Consider the following 21,373-nt stretch of genomic DNA (forward strand, 5'->3'; position numbering starts at 1 on the left):
GAGTGGCAAATGAAGCTTCTAAACGTAAAAACCATGCACTGCCATTAGTTGTCCAAAATAGTGGAGCTCTGAAAGCAACAGCGGCCACTGTAGGGGGTGGTAAATCTTTTTGTGTTTGCACTGCTTGTGCGAGCGTTTGTTGTCCATATAGCGTCAGCGAGTTGACAGATGGCTTCTGACGTATTATGAGTGTCTGGAACTGCATAAAATTACAGTGTGGTCACTATTTGAGTCTGTAATCACGTCGGGGTCACCATTGAAGCAGCACATGAAAACAGGTAACATCTGAGATTCTTTTATCAAGAATCAAACCATCCTTGACTGTCAGGGTCAACTCAACTGAAATCTATATCAATAACTTCCGGTTCCAATCAAAAGTAACATGAAAACTGAATACTGAAACAGTAACCAAAACGCATGCGACGTTATACCACAATATTTGTAGTAATGCTACACGGGTATTGAAACCTCTGATATGAAAATAGATCTAGTTCATCAGTGGTCACGGTATAAAAAATACGAGGTCTTCACTTTTTCGTTGAACAGAGGCTGCTCCTTAAAAGCTTTCGGGTCATTTTATAAAGCATTTTAACTTAAGATGGAAGAATGAACTTTTCAGTGGTTGGTTTGTAGTAAGATTCAGCTATTTTGTTTGGAAGTGCTGTTGAGCGTCAAGAAAAATACGGTAAATTTTGAGCCACGTATTTTTTATAAATCGAGTAAAATCAGTATATCAATTAAAAACTTAGCCCACGGCGTAAAAGTAGAGAACGTGATCTTTTATTTGATAGGTCTCTTAAGTTGATTGGTTATAAGGACCAATGTCCGCAACCTATTTTTGACTGACACCAACCCTCTCAGACCAGACAGAAGCAGACGTCGGCAAAATGGCTTTCTTTTACCGCGCTAAGTTTTGAAAAGCGAAAGGTCACTCCACTTCGGGCGATCAGTTTCTGACTGACTGAAACCATTTATTGTCAGATTAACTTTCTGTTGTACTGACATTTTAGCAACCATTTGAATAAATATTAACTGAGCAACACAAAGAAAATCAAGTTTGAGAAAAAAAGAAGAAAAAACCCCCAATGATGTGAATTTAAACAACATATTTAACAAATCATTTTACCAAATTTCAATAATATCAATATCTCAAAAAATGTTTTAACACACACACATACTCACAGACGTGTATCCCCCACCCACCCCCTACATACATCCATGCATGCACACAGACGCCCATTCAAATTCCCCCACCTCATCGCCCTTCCCCAAGTACGCTTGTCACATTTTGATTTTATTCCCCAGCTCACTCACACTGTCTTACACACACACACACACACACACACACACACACACACACTGAGAGGAAAGAACAAAAGGTGGGTTTATTTTCTGATAATTATATTTTTCAGCTCGATGTATGCAGCAGTATTGCCCTTCAGTTGCTAGGGCGAAGTGAAAAGCGATAAAAATACGATTCGTCAGCCATAGTTGCACAGCATTACATTGCGGCCGGACCTACCTACACTTAGTCAGGCCTTGAGGGAAAATAAAACAAATGATGTCACATGAACAAATAAAGAGGGTAAGTCGGTATGCTGTTGAGACCTAAATGAGTTAACCAATAAATATAGCGCCCATCACTTACTGCGAGCCTGTTATGTTTTGGAGACGAGACAAGATGGCGACCATACTTCGAAGAATGCTGCATAGTGCTCATTAATATCGAATGCGGATCTTTCAAAACGCCATTCCCCGACAATGGCACAAGATAACATACAGAAGGAGAACGAAGTTCTTACACAGGCAGATGTAGTCACAATTTGCCAAGCTCTCAAGAAACATCAGCTGCGTCTCTTGTGTTTGCGAGAATGCACGCTGGATGATACTGATTTGCAGAGGATTTTGAAACTGGCCGGATCATGTCGCTCGCTCCACCAGCTGACTCTGAACGTGGGAATGCTGAGGATCCCCCGACATGTAGAGCAGCTGTCTGTCTGCGTGGCCAGAAACCAGACGTTGACTGGGTTGCAGTAAGCGCATGTTTCGGATTGTCATTCCATTCAGTAACACAGACCAGCCAAAGAACTCATTTTTTTTGTAAGAAAAAAAAAAGAAAAAAAAAGAGAAAAAGAAAGTGCAGAATGGAATCAGCTAGAGGAAAGGGTTGTGAGTGCAGGGATGATGGCAGCATTCAAGGCGGCCATCAATAGTTCCCTGCCAGCTACTGTTTTCCATCATTAACAGTAGTTGTTGGGGTTTTTTGTTTATTTGTTTTTGTTTTTTTTGTCTTGTTTTGCATGTGCTCTCCCAAGTCCATTGTGATGCTGGTCATATTGGCCCTTGTGACATACCTATCCTGATCCTGATGCATGGATCGAAAAAGTGTGTGTGTGTGTGTGTGTGTGTGTTTGGAGATAATGGGAGGTAGAGGGTGTGGTATAGCTGTGTGTGGCATAAGTTGAATGAACCAGTGATGGATGATTGTTATTAGAAAAAAAAGTAAAAGAATGTCAATAAAGTATATAAAGTCACATCATCAGGGTATCATTTATTTATGTTATGATTTACCAATATAATATTCCTGTATGCACCTGGTAAAACATGCTTGTTTGGATGAAGGTGATATGGTTCAGCAACTGAGGCATGTGTGTGTGTGTGTGTGTGTGTGTGTGTGTGCAGGATCTTTTTATTTCTGTAGTTTTTATTCATGTTTTATGTTTTGTACAAACTTATGGAAGGTTCCCAAGGCCTGACTAGCATGTTGGGTTTTAGTGTAAGTCAGGCATAAACTCTTTTTTTCCCCTTTTAAGCAGATACGGTGTAGCTTATATGGATTAGTCTGCATGCTCTGATACCTCCTTGGAACTGAGACTGAAATGAACTTTCTATTTCCAGTGCAATTTGGAACATACCTGTCTACCTTTCTAGTTTACTTTTTAGTGCCATCATGTGGAATGCAGGTTTCCTATAATCCTCTGCACATATGTTATTGTTCATTTAAAAAAAAAGAGAAGAATAGTTTATTCGGTTTTTCATTGACATCACTGAAAAAGAATATGTAATCAACAAATCATTGCTAACCAGTTTCACAGTTTATGTGTTTTTTTTTGCAGTTTACATGGGAGCTGTCTTGGAGATGATGGAATCCAGTTATTGGGAAAGTCACTCCTGTCTCATCCAAACATCGTATCCCTGGATGTGGGTGACTGTCAGTTGGGTGATGTTGCAGTTGATGTCTTATACGATATGTTGCTGCCGGAAACGAACAGGCCAGGTGAACTTTTTTTTTTTTTTAATGATAAAAGCCTGCTACTAGCATTTGATCTGCACACATATATAAGTTGTTTCTTTATCTGTATAATGCTAGTAATATTTCCATGGTGGGCTACTTGAATTTAATCTCAAATAGAATATTGGCTTTGTCTTCAACATTCTTTTGACTGTCTCTTTGATAATCAGTGGATTTTATTGAAACATGTGAAAATCTCGTTCCTCCCACTCTACTTTCTCTATTCTTTTTTGTTGTTGTTGTTGTTGTTGTATTTTTAGATTCTATTTATTTATCTTTTTATTTTTTTATCAGTGACACATTTTACAAGTTTTCTTGGTATAAATGATGGTATTCTTTTTCTGGTGGATTTATAGCCTGAAACTCCCACATTCAGTGATATATGTACATGTTTTGTTTTTATCCTGCCAGGCAACCACTGTTTTGGGGAGTCTGCATCCTGGGGCTTCAGGTATAATTGTGTACACTTCCATAACTCACCAAACTCTGACATATATTTCATGGTCTTTAATGTGCATATCTGATTGTCTTCATGTATACATGATATACATACAAAATACACGCAAAAATAGATAAAAGCAGGAGCATGTCACTGTCAGCTCTTATACTGAAAACTTGGGATTTAAAAAAATCAATCTCCACCCTCAACCCATCAGACGCTGATTCAAACCCAGGACCCTTAGATGGAAAGTCCGGTGCTCTAGCCATTCTGCTGTTGCACCTGTCACTGTCACTGTTTCATCAGATGGTTGCTATTGTAACTGTATCAAACAGTTTTGCACTAAACATACAGCAGTTAGAACAGTAGACAACTCTGCTTTCCAGCACTGGTGGAGCTGACACTGAGCGCCAACCCACGAATCTCAGCGCAGGGTTGGGCGCGCCTTTCCATGGCGCTTGCCAACTGCACGTCTCTGCGAGCATTGATGTTGGATTACAACCCTCTGGGTGATTACGGAGCCTCCTGTCTGCTGGTGGCTGTGGCTGCTGCCCAAAACTTGGAGGTGCTGGATCTGGAGGGCTGTGGTCTGACAGAGCACACTGCTCAGGTAAGTTCCTGTCGGCTGTTTGTTGGCGTCTGTATCTGTGTCACCTTTTCTCCTCTCTTTGCAAGAAAGTTTCCGTACTCAGAATCGAAAGTATGTTATTCGCGTACAAACCTTGAATTTAAATATGTATTTAATGCACTGTACAGCTACTTCTCCACCTGTTATAAGCTTGGAATTTAAATATATATGTATATGTAATGCACTGTGCAGCTGCTTCTTCACCTGTTATAAGCTTTGAATTTGAATGTATATGTATATACTATATGTAATGTACTGTGCAGCTACTTCACCTGTTGTAAGCTTTGAATTTATATATTATATGTAATGCACTGTGCAGCTACTTCTCCATCTGTTATAAGCTTTGAATTTATATATTATATGTTATGCACTGTGCAGCTACTCCTCCATCTGTTATAAGCTTTGAATTTATATATTATATGTAATGCACTGTGCAGCTACTCCTCCATCTGTTATAAGCTTTGAATTTATATATTATATGTAATGCACTGTGCAGTTACTTCTCCATCTGTTATAAGCTTTGAGTTTAAGCATCATATGTAATGCACTGTGCAGCTACTCCTCCACCTGGTGCAGAATCACCTGGGAGGCCTGAGCAAAGTGGTGCTGCACGGGAACAAGGTGAAGAGGTCTACTGTGGACGCCATCAAAACCTACCTCAGGGAGAACCACATGGACACGGAGAGCGAGACGACAACGTCAGACCTTGACCTGACCTTGACCAGCATCACATCGGAGCCCACAACAGACAGCTCCTCACTTCCACAGGTCTGAGGGCTTTTTGTAGTACTTTGCTGACCTCTTTCTTGATCAGCTGTGTCATAGGAGGCGCCGTGGCTGAATCAGTAGTTAGGCATTGGACTTCTGATCACTAATGATCAGGGTTCAAGGCCCCCGTTTCAGCATGGCGTTGTGTTTTATGGGAAAGGCATTTTTCTCTGATTTTCCTCACTCCACCCAGGTGTGAATGGATATCTGACTTTGGTTGAGTAAGGTTAAAATGGTGGAAAGAGAGGGTTGGGCCACAGTTTCCTAAGCTGAGCCCTAGACACAGTGGATATGAAATCACTGTCCTGATGGTCATAAACGATAATGGGACTTTTTACCTCTTTAAACTAAAACATAATTCAGCACCAAAAAAAGCAGAGAAAAGAACAAATACCAGAAAAAAACAACAACATCCAGACAGAGACTGCTGTTTCACTCTCCAGGCAAATGTTGGCAAAAATGTTACTCCACATCCAGATGATCTGGGTTTATGTGAATGAGACAAATGTGAATAAATTTCCTGCCATTTTCTTTGTTTTCAGGAGAGGAAAGAGACTTCTGCCACAGGTTCTGATGAAACAGATGAAGAGGACACAGACGATGAAGATGATGCATCAACAATTCAAGGCTCTGCCACTCAACAAAATTACGTCAAGGCCTTGACGGAAAAAGAAAGGAGTGACGGAGAGGAAAAGGAAAAGGATGATGATGAGGACAGTCTGGGAGAGGAACTGACTGAAGTTCCAGTTTTTTATGCCTGAATTTCTTGTCTGTTCACAGCAAATATATTCACTGATGGTGCGCAGTCCTGAGGAAATGCTTAGTCAGAGCCTGTTCTATGACACGATGTACACACACAGTGTGCACACACACAAAAGAATGTCAATACACACACATACACACACACACACACACACACACGTGTGCACCTGCACACCAAAGCATGATTTGTGAACTTCCTTTAACCCCGCCACTGCCATATCCTGGTGCAGATTCACAGTATTGTTTTGTGGTTGTGCACAAATCTCGCTGTTATCACTACACATGAAGTTCCTCAGGTCTTTAATGCTCACAGACTATTATCAGGTTTTTTGTGTATGTGTGTGTGTGTGTGTGTGTGTGTGAGCATGCAAATATGCATGCATGTTCATTCAGTCTTAGATTTTATTTTCCTCTTTTTTCCCCTTTTTTCTATGTCAAATTTAGTTCAGTATGTGATGCCCATCATACGTAGATGTTTGCTATATTTACTGTGAATCTTAAACAGAATGTTTTCATTACATATGATGTTGATCTCGTCCACATTCAGAGAGAGTGAAAAAAAGAAAAAAAAAAAGAAAAAGAAAAAGAACAAGAAAGAAAATAATTTTGAAGACTACTGAATGGAAATTAGATTGAGAGAACAGACCTGTTGCTTTTTGTCTCTGTTTATCACATAAGGCGTTATCTTTGTTTTCCTCTGTTTATCACATCATGTGTTATCCTTGGTTTAAATAAGCTGTTACATGCCCAGATGAGTATGCTTTTTTTGTTGTTTTTCCCGTCATCGAAGGTTATATTTTCTCTGGAACATCATCACCTTGATAACAATTCAGTTTTACACACAACAGGTTTCTATAGAACACACAACACATTTAGCAACTGCAGTGTAATGCAGTAACAATTTACATGGATGAATGATTATTGAGAGAAGACTGCTGTTTTGTCACCACAGAATGCATCTGACATTGTTTGTTTTGTTTTGTTTACTTATTGGCTGAATTTCATGACTTTGGTTGATCCTTGTAATTTTGAAGACAGCTTGACTTTGAGCTGCTGCTGGGACATGTATTAAGGTGACCCTCAAAAAGAATTGTAACAAGCCATGAACTGGACACCAGCAAGCCAGTGAAAGACTCAACGAGGGGCCGCCCAGTGGAGAAAGACCTCAGACAGTTGATAGGGTGACTCCAGCAGTTTGGCCGAGAATGTTGGTGTTGATATGGATACTTATGTAGTGCTTATCCTCGGTTGGAGACCAAGCTCTAAGCACTTTACAAATATGGGGTCATTTGCACAACAGGCTGCCTACCTGGGTAGAGCCAACTGACAGCTGTCATTGGGGGCTGGTCATTCATTTCTTGTGTCAGTCAAGATTTCAGGCATGCACACATGCACACTCAGACAGACATGTAACATTTTACATGTATGATTGTTTTGAAGGCAGCCATACTGTTTTCAGGGGCATGCATGCTGGGTATGTTCTTGTTTCCATAACCTACCAAACGCTGACATGGATTACAGGATCTTTAATGTGCATATTTGATCTGCTGCATGCGTGTACACACAAACGGGGTTCAGGCACAATCAGGTCTGCACATTTGTTGACATGGTAGATTGGAAAAATCTTTACCCTTTACACCAGGCACCATTACCAAGATTCGAACCCAGGACCCTCAGATTGAAAGTTCAACGTTTTAACTACTTTGCTATAGCATCTATCAGTATATATATATATATATATATATATATATAAATATATATATATGATAGTCAGTCGTGTCCGACTATGACCATCAGAACAGCAGAGGAGGCAACTGCTGTTCCGACTATTTGGGCTAGAATTTGATTATAGTGGAGAGTGTCTTGCCCAAGTTACATCCCCACTATCTCGGCCAAGAGGGTTTTAGGACAGTCGGCGTTGGGATGGTTCCCAAAGGCCAACTAACCCACAAGGCTGCAGCACTAAGAGCCAGTGCAATTTTGCCTCCTAGTTTGAGAGTCATAGTCCTTCACAAAAGACTAAGCTGTAAATGATTTCCCATTGACTGGAGAAAGCATTGATAATACAGCTCTCACTTTGCTGTTGGCCCAAATGTAAACTTATGTCAATCTGTGATATAAGCCGAGTGTTGGAGCATCCATCAGTACCGCTGAGCCAAGAGCATTTTGACTGCCTCATGCATCCAGTGATGCGGGAGAATCTAAGATGAAATAAAGCATGTTTATAATTATAAGCCTGGCTGTGATGGCACAGTGCTGTGCTAACTTCATGTTCAGTTCTTAATGATACCTTTGTATCAAAGGTTCTACTGTGGAACCTCCAGTTAGTTACCTCATAACATATCAGCAGATTTTTCAGTATGTCAAAAAGAGTGAATGAATAATTTCATGCTATTTTGAAATTGCCACTTATTGTTCTATGTTGTTTTTCACTAAACAGGGATTGTACAGAATGTACCAAAATTGAACTGTATTTGTTTTCTTTGTAGTGTTGCAAAAAAAAGAAAAAGATGTCCGTTTTATTTCACAGAACGAAGACGAAGATTGTACAAGTTATGCCAGGATAGAACCTTGCAGCAGTTTTATTAAGATTGTATGTACAGATTGTATCAGGATGGAATTCACAGCACTTTTTTTAAAAGATTGTACAGGTTATATCAGGATAGAATCTTGCAACACTTTTTTCAAAGATTGTACCAGGATAGAGTATTATGAAACAAAGATTGTACAGGTTTTGCCAGGGCAGAATCTTGCAGCAGTTTTGTCAAACAAGAATTGTATGTACATATTTTGCCAGGATGGAATTTTGCTGCTGTTTTATCAAAGATTGTACAGGTTATTGCTGTTCCAGGTTATTAAACAAAGATTGTATGCACAGAATGTATCAGGATAGAATCTTGCAGCACTTTAATGAAGACTGTGCAGGTTATACCAGGATAGAATCTTGCAGCAGTTTTATCAAACAAAGATTGTACAGGTTGTACCAAGACAGAGTCTTGCATCACTTTTATCCATTGGAAGTAGTACTGTGAAGCTGCAAGCATCAGTCAGAGTCAAGAGAAAATAGAGGACATGGGAAAGTCACAATGTTCTTACCCGAGAGATAACCTGTCATCACTTGTTGCAGTGGCCAGATAAATCATTTTGAAAAATTACATTCTTTTCATTCCATTCATTATTTGCTGCTTGTGAGTGTATGTGTGTTCGTAAGCACTTGCATATTACTTAGATGAAAAAGCCTCTGGCAAGGGTCACTTCTGTATCTACAAGGTTCACAAAATTTTACAGATCACTTGCGAACTTGCATTACTTTTGGGGGGCGGCATTGTGAGATGATGATGATTTCCGGCAAACAGTGGTGTGTGCAGTCAATGTAATGAACACCACTCAAAACTGGAGGTGCTTTAATAAAAAACCACAGCTGTTGTTCATTAACCAATGAGTAAATGTAAACTGTAAACAGTACTTTTGGCTCAAACATCAATTTTTGAAATGTATTTCTAGCTGTTCATGAGACAGGCCAGAAGTGGACCATATGAAGCTTGCACGATTTAAATCATCTTTTGATTTTTTTTTGGGGGGGGTGCCATTTTATGAAAATAAACCAGTTTTATGAAGTGGTCCTTCACTTTCTGTGAAGTCTGCATGTAATATTCATGATAATTAGTGATGATGAAATCAATAATACTATAACAACCAATCTTTTTTTTTTTTTTTAGTTTGACTGCATGACAGGGGCTGTACTCTTAATTTCCTTTTCTTCATAATATAAATTATGATTCTAACATAGTTTGATAGATAAGAACAAGTGCGGTTTTAATTACAAAATTCTGATAAATGCTCTCAAAGATGTAGTACCCACAGAATAATTAACACATAACTGAGCAGTCAGAGTCTTCCCATTTGAGCCTTAGTTCACTCAAATCTGGGTTGGCGTATCTTAGGATGAAACATTTCTGCAGTGGCAATACTGATTAAATAAATTTTTATTCAGTTCTTTGCCTTCCAATCATTGTCTAACAGCTGCACAATGGCTTTCAACCACCACCAAAAAAAAAAAAAAAAAAAAAGCAGACTGCTTAGTTTTGGCACCACAGATGTGTACGTTTTGGAGATAGAAAGATGTTTTATTTCCACTTTTCAAAGAAACCTGTGGAAAAGAATCACAATGTTAACACAGTCAACAACAAAGAATTAAATGTCTGCATTATTTTAATCCACCATTCCACATCCATTCCTGACAGACTGACTTAATATTGGACAAGTTAGGTGGATTTTTGATGGAAAACTCAAATTCAACATGCTACCTAGAAACACAAAGTAATGTGAAGTGGACCTCTTCCCCCCAAAAAAAGAAAAGAAAAAAGAACAGAAGATGACTCCATACGCACACACAGCCGAACTAAAAATTCAGCAACAAAATTCAGTTAAGTAAAAACACCCAGCCCCAAAATCACATTTTATCCTATGATTTTTAAATCAAGAATAAAACAAGGTCTTTTTAAAAAATGTAAATTCTCCTTTAAAAAAATTATGACTATCTTGATTCAAATACAAGTTCTGTTAATATCAGATGATCTAAAAACAAAAACCGAAGATGCAATTCCATTACATTCTTCCTGTTTCTAAAATGAAAAAAACATACATTAAATTTTTTTTTTTTATTTACCATCTAAACTAGCAGTAATCTTGAGCCACACACATATATCCAAACACATACTGGTAATGAAAATCAATAATTACACACCCAAAATAATGATGAAAGATTCTCACAGAGGCAAAGCCCAAGAATTCTTTACTGGTTTTTATTGATTTTTTTCCCCCCCTTTAACTCACTTTAAAATCCATTTGGGGACTCAGATTTTTGTATCTTGCTTCAAGGTATGTTGGGAGGGAAGTTCACATGCATACATCTGACACATACACAACAGACCTGCCTCTCAGTAAGCATACATACACAATACACATCCTCACAGGATATAAATAAAACACACACACGCATGCACACAGAGCCCAGTAATAAACAACATTTAATCCCTCGGAAATTCTTTTTCCCTAAAGAAAAATTTTAAACCACAGAAAATATTCTCAAACTACTCACATTTTTATCATTTAAGTTGTGGATCATGAAACGGATGAACTATATCAGCATATAGAACACATATTTTTAAATCATCTGTAAAATTTCAGTCATCTCTGTTGAATGTTCAAAGAAGTACCACTCAACATTGTACTGCCTGTCATGTCAGGATACATGACAACATTTCTATCAAAAACACAAAAAGAAGACAGAATAACTTTCTACTGCAAAAGATTCCTCAGCCAGATATCACCTGTCCACATCTATTGCAAAATAAAAATGTCTGCAACAGATCCAAAAACAACAAAATACTGACGAATCTAGATGCTGAATGCAGGCTCTCAGTGTTTTGAAATGAACAGGTGTGACACGACCATCTGCAAATGTTAACTTAGATGCACATAAATCCAGAGGTGTCATATGAAAATGATGTTTTGTGGTTGGTTGATGTCTAACACTGAACTTGTGGTCAGAAGTCGTACTTGAGCTTTCTGGGGGTCATGTATCGCTTCACAACCTCTTCTGTCACTTTTGCACGACGCTCTTGGTGTTCTTTGATCAGCTTCTGTAAGACTTCAATCAGTTCCTTCTTGAGAAATCCTGTGAGCAGTTCACCACTTGTGTAGTCCTGATGAACACAGAAACATCACTCGTTTGATAAAAAAAACAACTAAACTGTAGTGTTGAGAGCAGTCTCCTGTAGATTACCATGCAATGTTCATTTTTTTTTTTTTAAAACAGAGCCATCCTTGGTTAGAGACTTTTTCCCAGTTATAGCATACACACTCTCTCTCTCTCAAAGTTTTACATTTTGTGTGCCTAAGATACCTCTTGCTATATTTGAATGTGTAACACAAAGCCTTCTGCTACATCAAGGTCAATCTGGTAGTGGTACAATATATGTGATCAAATTTTAAAAAATTCCTTACCACATTTACAATGAATAAGCATTCAGTTCTAAAGTGCGTAGCATATAGACCATTTATACTTCAATGGTTAAGTGCAAAATTCAGAGCATGCAGCCTAAATGCCAGCAAAAAAAACAAAAAAAAAAACCCCAAAAAACAAAACACACACACAAAAAATACATACATGTGAAAAGTCATTTGTAAGAATAATTGTACACTTAAGTCACAGCCCACAAACACAAAAAATGTGCTTGTGCAACAGGGACTGTAGTTTTCTGGGATCTTTTTAAAAAGAAAAGTACATTTATATATCATTTTGAAACCTCCCAACAACAACAAATCAGACTGCCACAAAGGACACACACACACACACACACACACACACGTCCTCTATTAGTACTAACCTGGCGAATCTTTTCCAGTTTCTCATCATCTTCCAAGAAGAAGCGCAAGTACTGGAAGGAAACATCCACCTCACAGTTGCCTCCATATTTCTGATGCTCCTCTGCTGTGTCACGCCCCCCGGAGAATGCATATTTGTTGATCTACATGACAACAAACAAACAATATATTTTTTGGTCTAAAATTTCCACAGGGAAAATATTACAGAGCCAGCATTTTTAAATCCTCTAAAGTTGAATTTTTGGTTCATCAATTTTTTTGGATTTACTATTACTGAACTAATAATTTAAGGTACATGCATTTTTGCAGTGATTTTCCAAGGTGATGACTGTCAAAAAAGAAAAACATAATGACAAAAAAGAAGAAGAAAAATGGCTGAACTGACTTGATAATCTATACATTATTTAGTCAGTCTGACAAACAATACTGCTTTTCCATTTCAAATGGACCTTCCTGCAGATTGAAGTCTGCATTCTGGACCAATAACTAGAGGAGTCTTATCAAAGAAAGCAGTGTCACACCATGATACATGTCTAAAGGGAAATAACTCTAAATGCTGCATGCGCCAGATATTATAACAATCTCAATGCATTTAACAGTGACCATCCAAAAACTGAAATTTTGACTGAAATTTTGATTCAAACAAAGGACAAGTAATGAAGTATGTCCTCCGTCTCACTTTCAATACAGACACACATCAAGAGATATTTCAGCCTAACAGAGTCTAAAAATTCTGCAATAAAAAAGTACAAAACATAACTTGAAGTTGACTGGATATCATTCATCAGTCACACATACACTGAAAACTAATTCATTCAGTTTCAACAAATGTGATAAAATGAATACCAGCTAGCAGATCAAATAAACATACCAGGCGACACACTGACACAAAGAATCACACTGACTGGCTGATAAAAAAGATTAAAGAAAAAGATGCTTTCTGATAAACTGTAAATGTATACCACATACCAACATTTTCTGTGCTGGCATCTTTATCTGCACCAACTTTTGCACCATTAATCATACATAGTTTAATCTGGTAAACAAAATTTAAAAAATCAAAAAAAAATCAACCACTTCTTGTCCAAAATACAATGTACAATGTTGGCAAAGACAGTGCAAATAAGAAACTGGGTTGTTAGGTTTTATTTAACACTTTTTTTCCTACACATGTTAACTGTTTGGTTGTTAGTTTTTTAAAACACTTTTTTCTACACTGATGTCAATTGTTAGCATTCCGAGCCCCTATGCAAGGAAGCTAAGAACTTTTTAAATACCCACTGTTATTATTATTAATATCAGAAAGAGTTTGTAACTACCAACGTAACGATAAACAGTTTGCAAGAAAGTACTCAGCCACAACATCACTGCTCCTGACCTTGGTTTTGATCTGCTTGGGGGTGTCTGTGAGGAAGACGGAGGAGGTGGGTTCACTGGAGCTCATCTTGGTCTTTGGTCCCTGCAGTGCGGGGAAGAACTTGGAATGGATCAGACCTGGCTTGGGGTAACCCAGCCGCGGGGCCACGTCACGGGTCATTCTGAAGTAGGGGTCCTGAAGTAACAAGACATGCAGTAAAACCTTTTCAAACACGAGAAAACCTTTTTAGTATTGTATTGTTTGGCACTGTATTGGCATTATATTGTATTGCACTGTATTGTACTGCTTTTTGTCAAAACAGATTTCTCTCAAACATGAGAAAGCCGTTTTCATACTGTATTGTTTGGTACAGTATTTGTATGATCAACCTTTTGTCACAACAGATTTTTCTGTGTGAAGTTTGGGTGACTCTGTTCAGGCACAGTGCATCGCCACAGTACTGCCCCACCAATATGTTCTTTGTTGTTATATCAAAATGGATTTTTTTCTTCAAAACTTTGCTATGGACAACACATTTGTTGCAGGTATGTCACATGCTACTGTGGAGAAAAAGTTTGGAATATATCTAATACATACATTTTTTTTAAATGTGAGGCTTAAAGCCTTTCATACCTACTTTTTTGGAAAGATAGTTTGAAGATGTTGAGAGTATTTTGTTATTGTAAAAAAATTTTTTTGCAAGTCTGCTTACAGGCTGCCTATATGACAAGTAACTCGTCAGCACAAGCATGTACGCTTCGCTGCCACAATGACGAGATAACTCGTCATCGAAATATTCAGACTTTTCCCTGTTTACTATTGAGTTCGTTGACAAAAGTACTGGTAGCATTAGCTTGGGGAATTTTCTAGATTCTATTCATAGCTAGAAACCCCATCTACGTCATGAGGCTATCCTTTATTTGAACGATTTGGTTGGCTTACTGCTGCAGTGTTTGCCTGGCTCCTCTCCTCGCTCGCTCAACAAAATGTCTGACACCGTGCTCAAGACATGCCATCGTGCACTAAATCATCCAAGATTGCTTTTGTTTAGCTGATGCTCAGAAAGAATTGAAGCATAAATTTGAAGGAGAAGACAGTGATGAACTTTTATAGAACGATTTGACAGAAAATAAAGGGAGCAATGAAGAGACTGGCAAAGATACAACTATCAGTGAGTGATGCCGTGGACAGAAAGTGACCGAATTATTAGCAGGACACAGTGTGAGTGATTTTCTTGGCATTCAGCCAATGCGGTCTGATGAGAACTGAATGAAGTGACCGTATGAGAGGGGTGAAGAGGAGAGAGGTGGAGACTGAGGGGGCATGGCCCCACATCCATGTTATCACTTGGAGTAGTCAAATGCATTGTGTATGTCTCTCTCTCTCTTCTTTTTTTAATTAATTTTTTTTTTATTGTTTTAGTATTATTTGTGTGTGCAGGTATTATCCATTTGTCCAGAAAATAGGATATTTTAGTGCAAATTACCTGACTAATGTTTGTAATGAACAAGTTGAAAATGTGACAAAAAACAAAACACTGATTTCAAAACGACAGCATGTCACTGAAAATACATAAAATGGGAAAACATCATGTGTTTTATATTCTTTATTCATTCACCTTTCAGAACATATATACTTTTATGGGTCTTTCTCCAATAACAAAGAGCACAGAATTTTTTGAAAATATATACCCATTGAACATTTGCTTTAGTTTTTTCTTTCTTTTTTGGGGGGGGGGGGTGGAGGGGGGGGGGGTTATAATTTTTGTTGTTTGAAACACACACACATACACACACACATACACATATGCACACAAAAATACATAGGCCCATGTAAGTGCACACACATCACACAAACACATGAACACACACAAACATTCACACACACACACACACCTGATCGATGGCACAAGGGATGAGACAGGGGATGTGTGTCTTTCTGTTGAATATTTCGGGGAAGGAGGAGCTGAAGCTGGGGGCGGCCTGGATGGCTGGGAAGGAGTTCTTGCCGATGTTCGTTTCCCCGTTGAAGCCAAAGATGCCCCAAGTCTGGTTGTTGGTCACCCTTCGCTGGATTCGGCACACAGTCTTGTAGAACATGCCTCTGCAGGGATGAGACTGTGACTTTAATATTGATAACAATGTTTGTAAAGCATTGGGGCCTAGAACACTAACAGTTAACACCAATACAGAAAAGAAAAAAAAAGGTTACAAAAATTCACAATACGGGACACTATAATTAAAACTTGCAAGCAAGACAAATTTCTGTTTCAGTCTCAAATCGCTGCATTATCTTCACCATTGTTCATAAAAGTTAAAAATTTGCCAAATGTTCCTTTAGTCTCATTTCAGACTCTAGTCTGAAGAATCCCATGTCTGCTCTGCAAAAACAGTATACATTTCTAGAATATGTATTCTTTTATGTGTGTGGTGTATGTGGGTGAGTGTGTGGGGGTGTGGGGGGTATGTTTGTGTGTGTGTTTACATTGTTCAGTTGTTGATTTTTCATTGGATATGCTTTGTGTTACCTGACCATCAGAGTAAAGTAAAGATTAATTGTTTTTTTTAGTGCATGTATTTTGTTGTTTTCTCCTCTGATCTTTGACAGGTAATGATTAATAGTAAACAGACAGCATGAGTAATGAAACATTTTGTCTTCAAAATACACCCTGTAGTAACATTATTTTGAGTTTTCTGAAACCTTTCTGAACTTAAGCAGCTATTCAAAATACACCCTGTAGTGACATTATTTTGAGTTTTCTGAAACCTTTCTGAACTTAAGCAGCTATTTCTAGACAGACACACATGAATAATCGTTAAGTAAGTCATATACAATTATTGGCAACATGACATTAAAACAAAACAAAACAAACCTAACAACTACACTTACACGCTCAAACAAAAGACAAAAAATACCAGAGTTGCTGTAAAAGAGAAAGAGCAGCAAGCAAAACAAAATTTACTTACCCCATGTAATCAAAGTCGCTGAAGATGAATGTTTTATCCTCCTCAAAACCACAGGCGATGATGTCTTTGGCATTTTCGTAAGCCAGAGCATGAGCTTCATCCTCTGTGAGGTCTTTCCACAGGTACTTCTCATCATCTGTCAACTGGATCACCAAGGGAACGTCAAACACATCCTGCAGCCACCTGAAACAGAACACAATCACTACACAAACTCTTGATTTGTAGTTGTTAAAAAATGTTTTTTGAAATCTTTTAACACTTTGTACCACCAACACTAATTCATCTGTAACATCCAGTTGCTTCCCTCAAACCAGGTACGGATATTTCCGTACTGTTGTGGTTATGTTCAGTTTCTTTGTCAATCAGTTATATTCTAATTCAGCGTAGCCTATAAATTGTTCAAATATTGTTCATCAGTGTTTTCATGTTTTTGATGACACTGTGTGCATTTTGTGTATGAAGTATGGGTTTGGCAGTGGACTGAGCTGTTTGGGGGAAGGTCCACAGAAACTGCAGTGCAGCCGCAATGAAGAAACATAAAGAAACAACTTGACTCAAATAACTCACTTTGTCATGATGAAGGGCACCAAGTGACCCAGATGCATGGCGTCTGAAGAAGGCCCCCGACCAGTGTACAGGTAGAAAGGCTGTTTTTTCTCGTATAAATCCAACAAAGCATGCATGTCTCTGAAAAACAAACACACACATAACAAAAAACATGTCTTGGAATTGTGTAAATTTTCAGTTTCAAGGTAGTGTGCCGACTGATCGATATATATGCTACACTATATATCTGATATATATATATATATATATGTGTGTGTGTGTGTGTGTGTGTATCTTTTTTTCCCATTAAATAAATCTAAAGAAGCGGATGCCTGACCCGTGCATTAAGTTTAGGGTCATGGGCCACAAGAATCTGGGACATATAGGAATAATCAGGGGTAATTAACTGTGCATTTCTTTTGGGGTTTTTTCACTCAGTAAGGCACCTACACTCTCACCAATATATTCATATGTGCTGTAAAAGTTTGTGTTTCCAGGACACATTCTATCTTTTTATATAGTCTTTTCTAGGGCAAATCCAAATGCACTGGGATGGTAAGCATATCTGATAAACTCAATGCACTGCTCAGGCCTTGAGAACTAACCCTAGGTTTATATAAAACATTAACATGCAATAATGTAAAATAAAAACAACCAATCACAAACCTTAACATCTAATCACTTCACCGGCTACATGCAAGTTTGCATTGTATTGTATTGTATTGTATTGTATTGTATGAACTCTTTGTCAAACAGATTCTCTGTGTAAAATTTGGGCTGCTCTCCTTAGACTAGAGAGAGAGAGCGTCACTGCAATGCAGTGATACTTATTTTTCATCTTTTTTCCTGCCTGCAAGTGTGTTTATTTTCCTATCATACTGGATTTTTTGACAGGATTTACCCAGAGAAAACTCTTTTGCTGCCATGGGTTCTTTGATGTGCATAAAGTGAATGTTACACATGGGACCTCAATTTATTGTCTCATCCAAATTACTAGCACCCAGACCACTACTCAAGGTCTAGTAGAAGAGGAGAAAATACTGGCGGGTGTGGATTTGATCCTGTGCTCTCAGATTCTCTCTCTTCTGAGGCAGACATTTTACCCACAAGGCCATCACTGCACAGTTCACACAATGTATGATTTAATTCAGTTTTATGAACAAGGAGCAAAATAATACCAAAAATTGCATGTTTTACAAATCACATGCACAGTTCTCTCTCTCTCTCTCTCTCTCTGTGTGTGTGTGTGTGTGTGTGTGTGTGTGTGTGTGTGTGTGTGTGTGTGTGTGTGTGTGTGTGTGTGTGTGTGTGTGAGAGAGAGAGAGAGAGAGAGAGAGAGAAAGTGTGTTTGTGTGTTTACCACTGTGTGTGTGTGTGTGTGTGTGTGAGAGAGAGAGAGAGAGAGAGAGAGAGAGAGAGAGAGAGAGAGAGAGAGAGAGAGAGAGAGAGAGAAAGTGTGTTTGTGTGTTTACCACTCTGTGTGTGTGTGTGTGTGTGTGTGTGTGTGAGTGTGTGTGATGAAAGAGAAAGGGACAAAGATAAAGAGAAAAAGTGAGACAGAGAATGAGAAACAAAGTGTACTCATGTGTATTTCAGCATGTATGTGTTATCATCTATATTGTGTCTGATTCATTTCATTAATAATTCTATAAATGCACACTCACATATTCCCTTTGTAATGTACCTGTGTGAGAAAAAGATTCCTCGTCGAATAAAGTGATGAACAGGTTTGCCTGTCACTTTTTCCATCCGTTGAATAAGTGCATCATCAATTTTACTGCTACCAAAGCGTGCTGTCAGGAAAAAAAAAAGGTAATTTTTTAATCAAAAATATGTTTATCACCTTCAATCACATTTAACACACACACACACACACACACACACACAAACAACACACTCATTCACACACACACTCTCACACTTACACTCAAACAAACGCATACAATGAATGATATGACGAGAGTGAAAAATTCCAGAAATTGATTTTAATGCTAATTGCTATACAATAATTCCAGTAGTCATTTCATTATCTCCCTGATAAAGCAATTCAACCACCTAGTGAAAAGTTCATGTTTACTGAATGATGAAAAAATAATAAACATAATATTAATAAACATAATAATTATAGTAAAAGATATATAATAAAGAAACACACATAGTTATATACAGCACACACAAACATGCATTTGATTAATTCATACACTCTTAAAAAAAAAAAAACATGTTTATTTTCATATCTAGAGATGTATGCATTAGTACATGTGAATGCAAGTCTAAAGTCAATCTAAATTCTAACTAAAAAAGAAAACATTTTAAAAAATTCATTTATTTTTTGTATTTTATTTTTATATACCTGTTGCTTAAAGCCTAACCAACCACAAAGGGCTGTATCAGGGCTAAAAATAACTTAAACCACTCATTTCCCACAGAACCTGGAGAAAAAAAACATAAAAAAAAAACCCAAAACACACACACAAAAAAAAAACCACACAAACACATCAGGGTTGAAAAATTAACATTGATTTGACCACATTGCAGTCTACATACATACAGGCATGCAAATACTTACTGATGAGCTTGTCATAGTCAACACCTTTATCTGAAGCACTCTGAACATCCCAAGGATTAACAACGTCCTCCTGTTCTGCCACCTCACCATCTCCAATCTTCATGTCTTCCACAGCTTTGGCTGAGTTTTCTGCCGCCATGCCTCCCTTCTTTCCAACTCCACTTTCTGACATCAAATAAATAAAAAGTACATTAAAAAAACAAAAAATACTTTAACAGTTGAAGGCAACAGATCACAATATAAATCATAAAACTAAATTAGTGTGATTAAATCCTGTAATTTGATTTCAAACTAATCAAAGTGATACTAAATTCAAAACTTTAATAAACTATGTTTTCCTTCCACTGACTAAAGAAAAAGTGTAAAATTAAAACTGTAGTTAAAGTTGGATTTTTTCCCTTCTGTTTATAAGGAATGATCAATAAATGACAGCAAAGTGAGAGATGTGTTATCAATGGTTTCTCTATTGCAATGGGAAATCATTTACAGCTCTGTCTTTTGTGAAGGACTATTACTATGACTCTCAAACTAGAAGGCAAAATTGCACTGGCTCTTGGTACTGCAGCCTTATGGGGCTTGTTGGCCTTTGGGAATCATCCCCAATGCCGACTGTCCTAAAACCCTCTTGGTCAAGAGAGCGGGGACGTAACTTAGACAAGACACTCTCCACTATGATCAAATTCTAGCCGAGATAGTTACCTTCTCTGCTGTTCTGATGGTCATAGTGGAACATGACTATAACACTTTTTTTTTAACAGTATAAATAATGACACAGTAACAAGCAGGAGTTCACACATCATCAACTGAATTCTAGCACGGTCTCTCTAATCTTAGTCTCAGTCTATGGTTATCAGTGTAGCATACAAGTCTTCATTTTGTTTGTCATGATACCACAACTTGCACACACTGACACAGCAGTATTTTGATACAATTTTATTATTTAGTTCTCATTTACAGTTCTAATTATCTTTAGAAACAAGCACTTTTGATAAACTGAGTTTGTCGGAGATTGTTATACATGTGTAAACCGAGCAATAGATCATGAGAGTTGTAGGATTTTTATATTGTAAAGTTACACATACAGTGTAAATTGCAGTGATCATAAACATTCCATAGAAAAATGGACAACAGTAACCAGTGTTGGTCACAGAGACTGAAACTACTTCAAACTAGAGAGAGAGAGATAGAAAGAGAGAGACTAGAGAGAGAGACGGGGTGGGGGTGGGGGGTAGGTGCATGCGTCTGTGTATGAAACTGTAAATACCGAGTCAGGGTGTGTTTAACTTAGTACATCACCCGGTTTGGGTACACTTGAATAGAATACGTGTGTGTGTGTGTGTATGTGTGTGTTTTGGCACAGATGTGTGCGTGTATACACGTATGTTTGCAGTGTGTGTAAACACATGACAGCGGGACGAAGATCACCGAACAGACTCTAAAGACACAGAACGAATGCATTTAAAAATATTACATTTCACAAATCCCTCACCTGACAATATGTCTGATTCACGAGCTATTCCCACATGTACCTTGTGCCGGGACTTCCATAAGTTGCATCAGAAATGAATTGCCGAAACAATGATTTTCATTGGATGTCATTGATATAATCTGTAAAAGAAATAATTTGATTGGATAATAGGAATGATTTCTGACAAC

At 37.9% G+C, this 21,373-nt stretch overlaps 2 protein-coding genes across 2 annotated transcripts; one reads left to right on the forward strand and one right to left on the reverse strand.

Annotated features, from left to right (window-relative positions):
* The first annotated feature begins 1,663 nt into the window (after positions 1–1,663).
* On the forward strand, positions 1,664–9,605 carry LOC143296213 (leucine-rich repeat-containing protein 73-like). The gene is made up of 5 exons (XM_076608030.1): positions 1,664–2,033; positions 3,117–3,277; positions 4,118–4,341; positions 4,915–5,127; positions 5,670–9,605. Exons 1-5 carry the CDS (start codon positions 1,762–1,764, stop codon positions 5,886–5,888), a joined length of 1,089 nt encoding a protein of 362 aa, XP_076464145.1. The 5' UTR covers positions 1,664–1,761; the 3' UTR covers positions 5,889–9,605.
* A 367-nt stretch (positions 9,606–9,972) lies between these two features.
* Positions 9,973–21,341, reverse strand: LOC143296214 (tryptophan--tRNA ligase, cytoplasmic-like). The gene is made up of 9 exons (XM_076608032.1): positions 21,207–21,341; positions 19,718–19,882; positions 18,833–18,941; positions 17,170–17,289; positions 16,603–16,785; positions 15,532–15,739; positions 13,658–13,831; positions 12,282–12,422; positions 9,973–11,597 (listed from the first exon to the last, which is right to left on the reverse strand). Exons 2-9 carry the CDS (start codon positions 19,854–19,856, stop codon positions 11,439–11,441), a joined length of 1,233 nt encoding a protein of 410 aa, XP_076464147.1. The 5' UTR covers positions 19,857–19,882; positions 21,207–21,341; the 3' UTR covers positions 9,973–11,438.
* Between the last annotated feature and the right edge of the window lie 32 nt (positions 21,342–21,373).

The sequence above is a fragment of the Babylonia areolata genome, chromosome 21 (assembly GCF_041734735.1).
Source record: "Babylonia areolata isolate BAREFJ2019XMU chromosome 21, ASM4173473v1, whole genome shotgun sequence".
Lineage (NCBI taxonomy): Eukaryota > Metazoa > Mollusca > Gastropoda > Neogastropoda > Buccinidae > Babylonia > Babylonia areolata.

Bases quoted from the DNA above. Each gene is read 5' to 3' on its own strand.
- LOC143296214 (XM_076608032.1), bottom strand. From the start codon at position 19,856: ATGGCGGCAGAAAACTCAGCCAAAGCTGTGGAAGACATGAAGATTGGA. The intron at 17,290-18,832 runs GTACATTACAAA...TTTGTTTTTCAG, and splicing joins GGAATCTTTTTCTCACACAG to AGACATGCATGCTTTGTTGG. The intron at 12,423-13,657 runs GTCAGGAGCAGT...GTTGTCATGTAG, and splicing joins CCAAGCAGATCAAAACCAAG to ATCAACAAATATGCATTCTC.
- LOC143296213 (XM_076608030.1), top strand. From the start codon at position 1,762: ATGGCACAAGATAACATACAGAAGGAGAACGAAGTTCTTACACAGGCA. The intron at 2,034-3,116 runs GTAAGCGCATGT...TTTTTTTTGCAG, and splicing joins CAGACGTTGACTGGGTTGCA to TTTACATGGGAGCTGTCTTG. The intron at 4,342-4,914 runs GTAAGTTCCTGT...TGCACTGTGCAG, and splicing joins TGACAGAGCACACTGCTCAG to CTACTCCTCCACCTGGTGCA.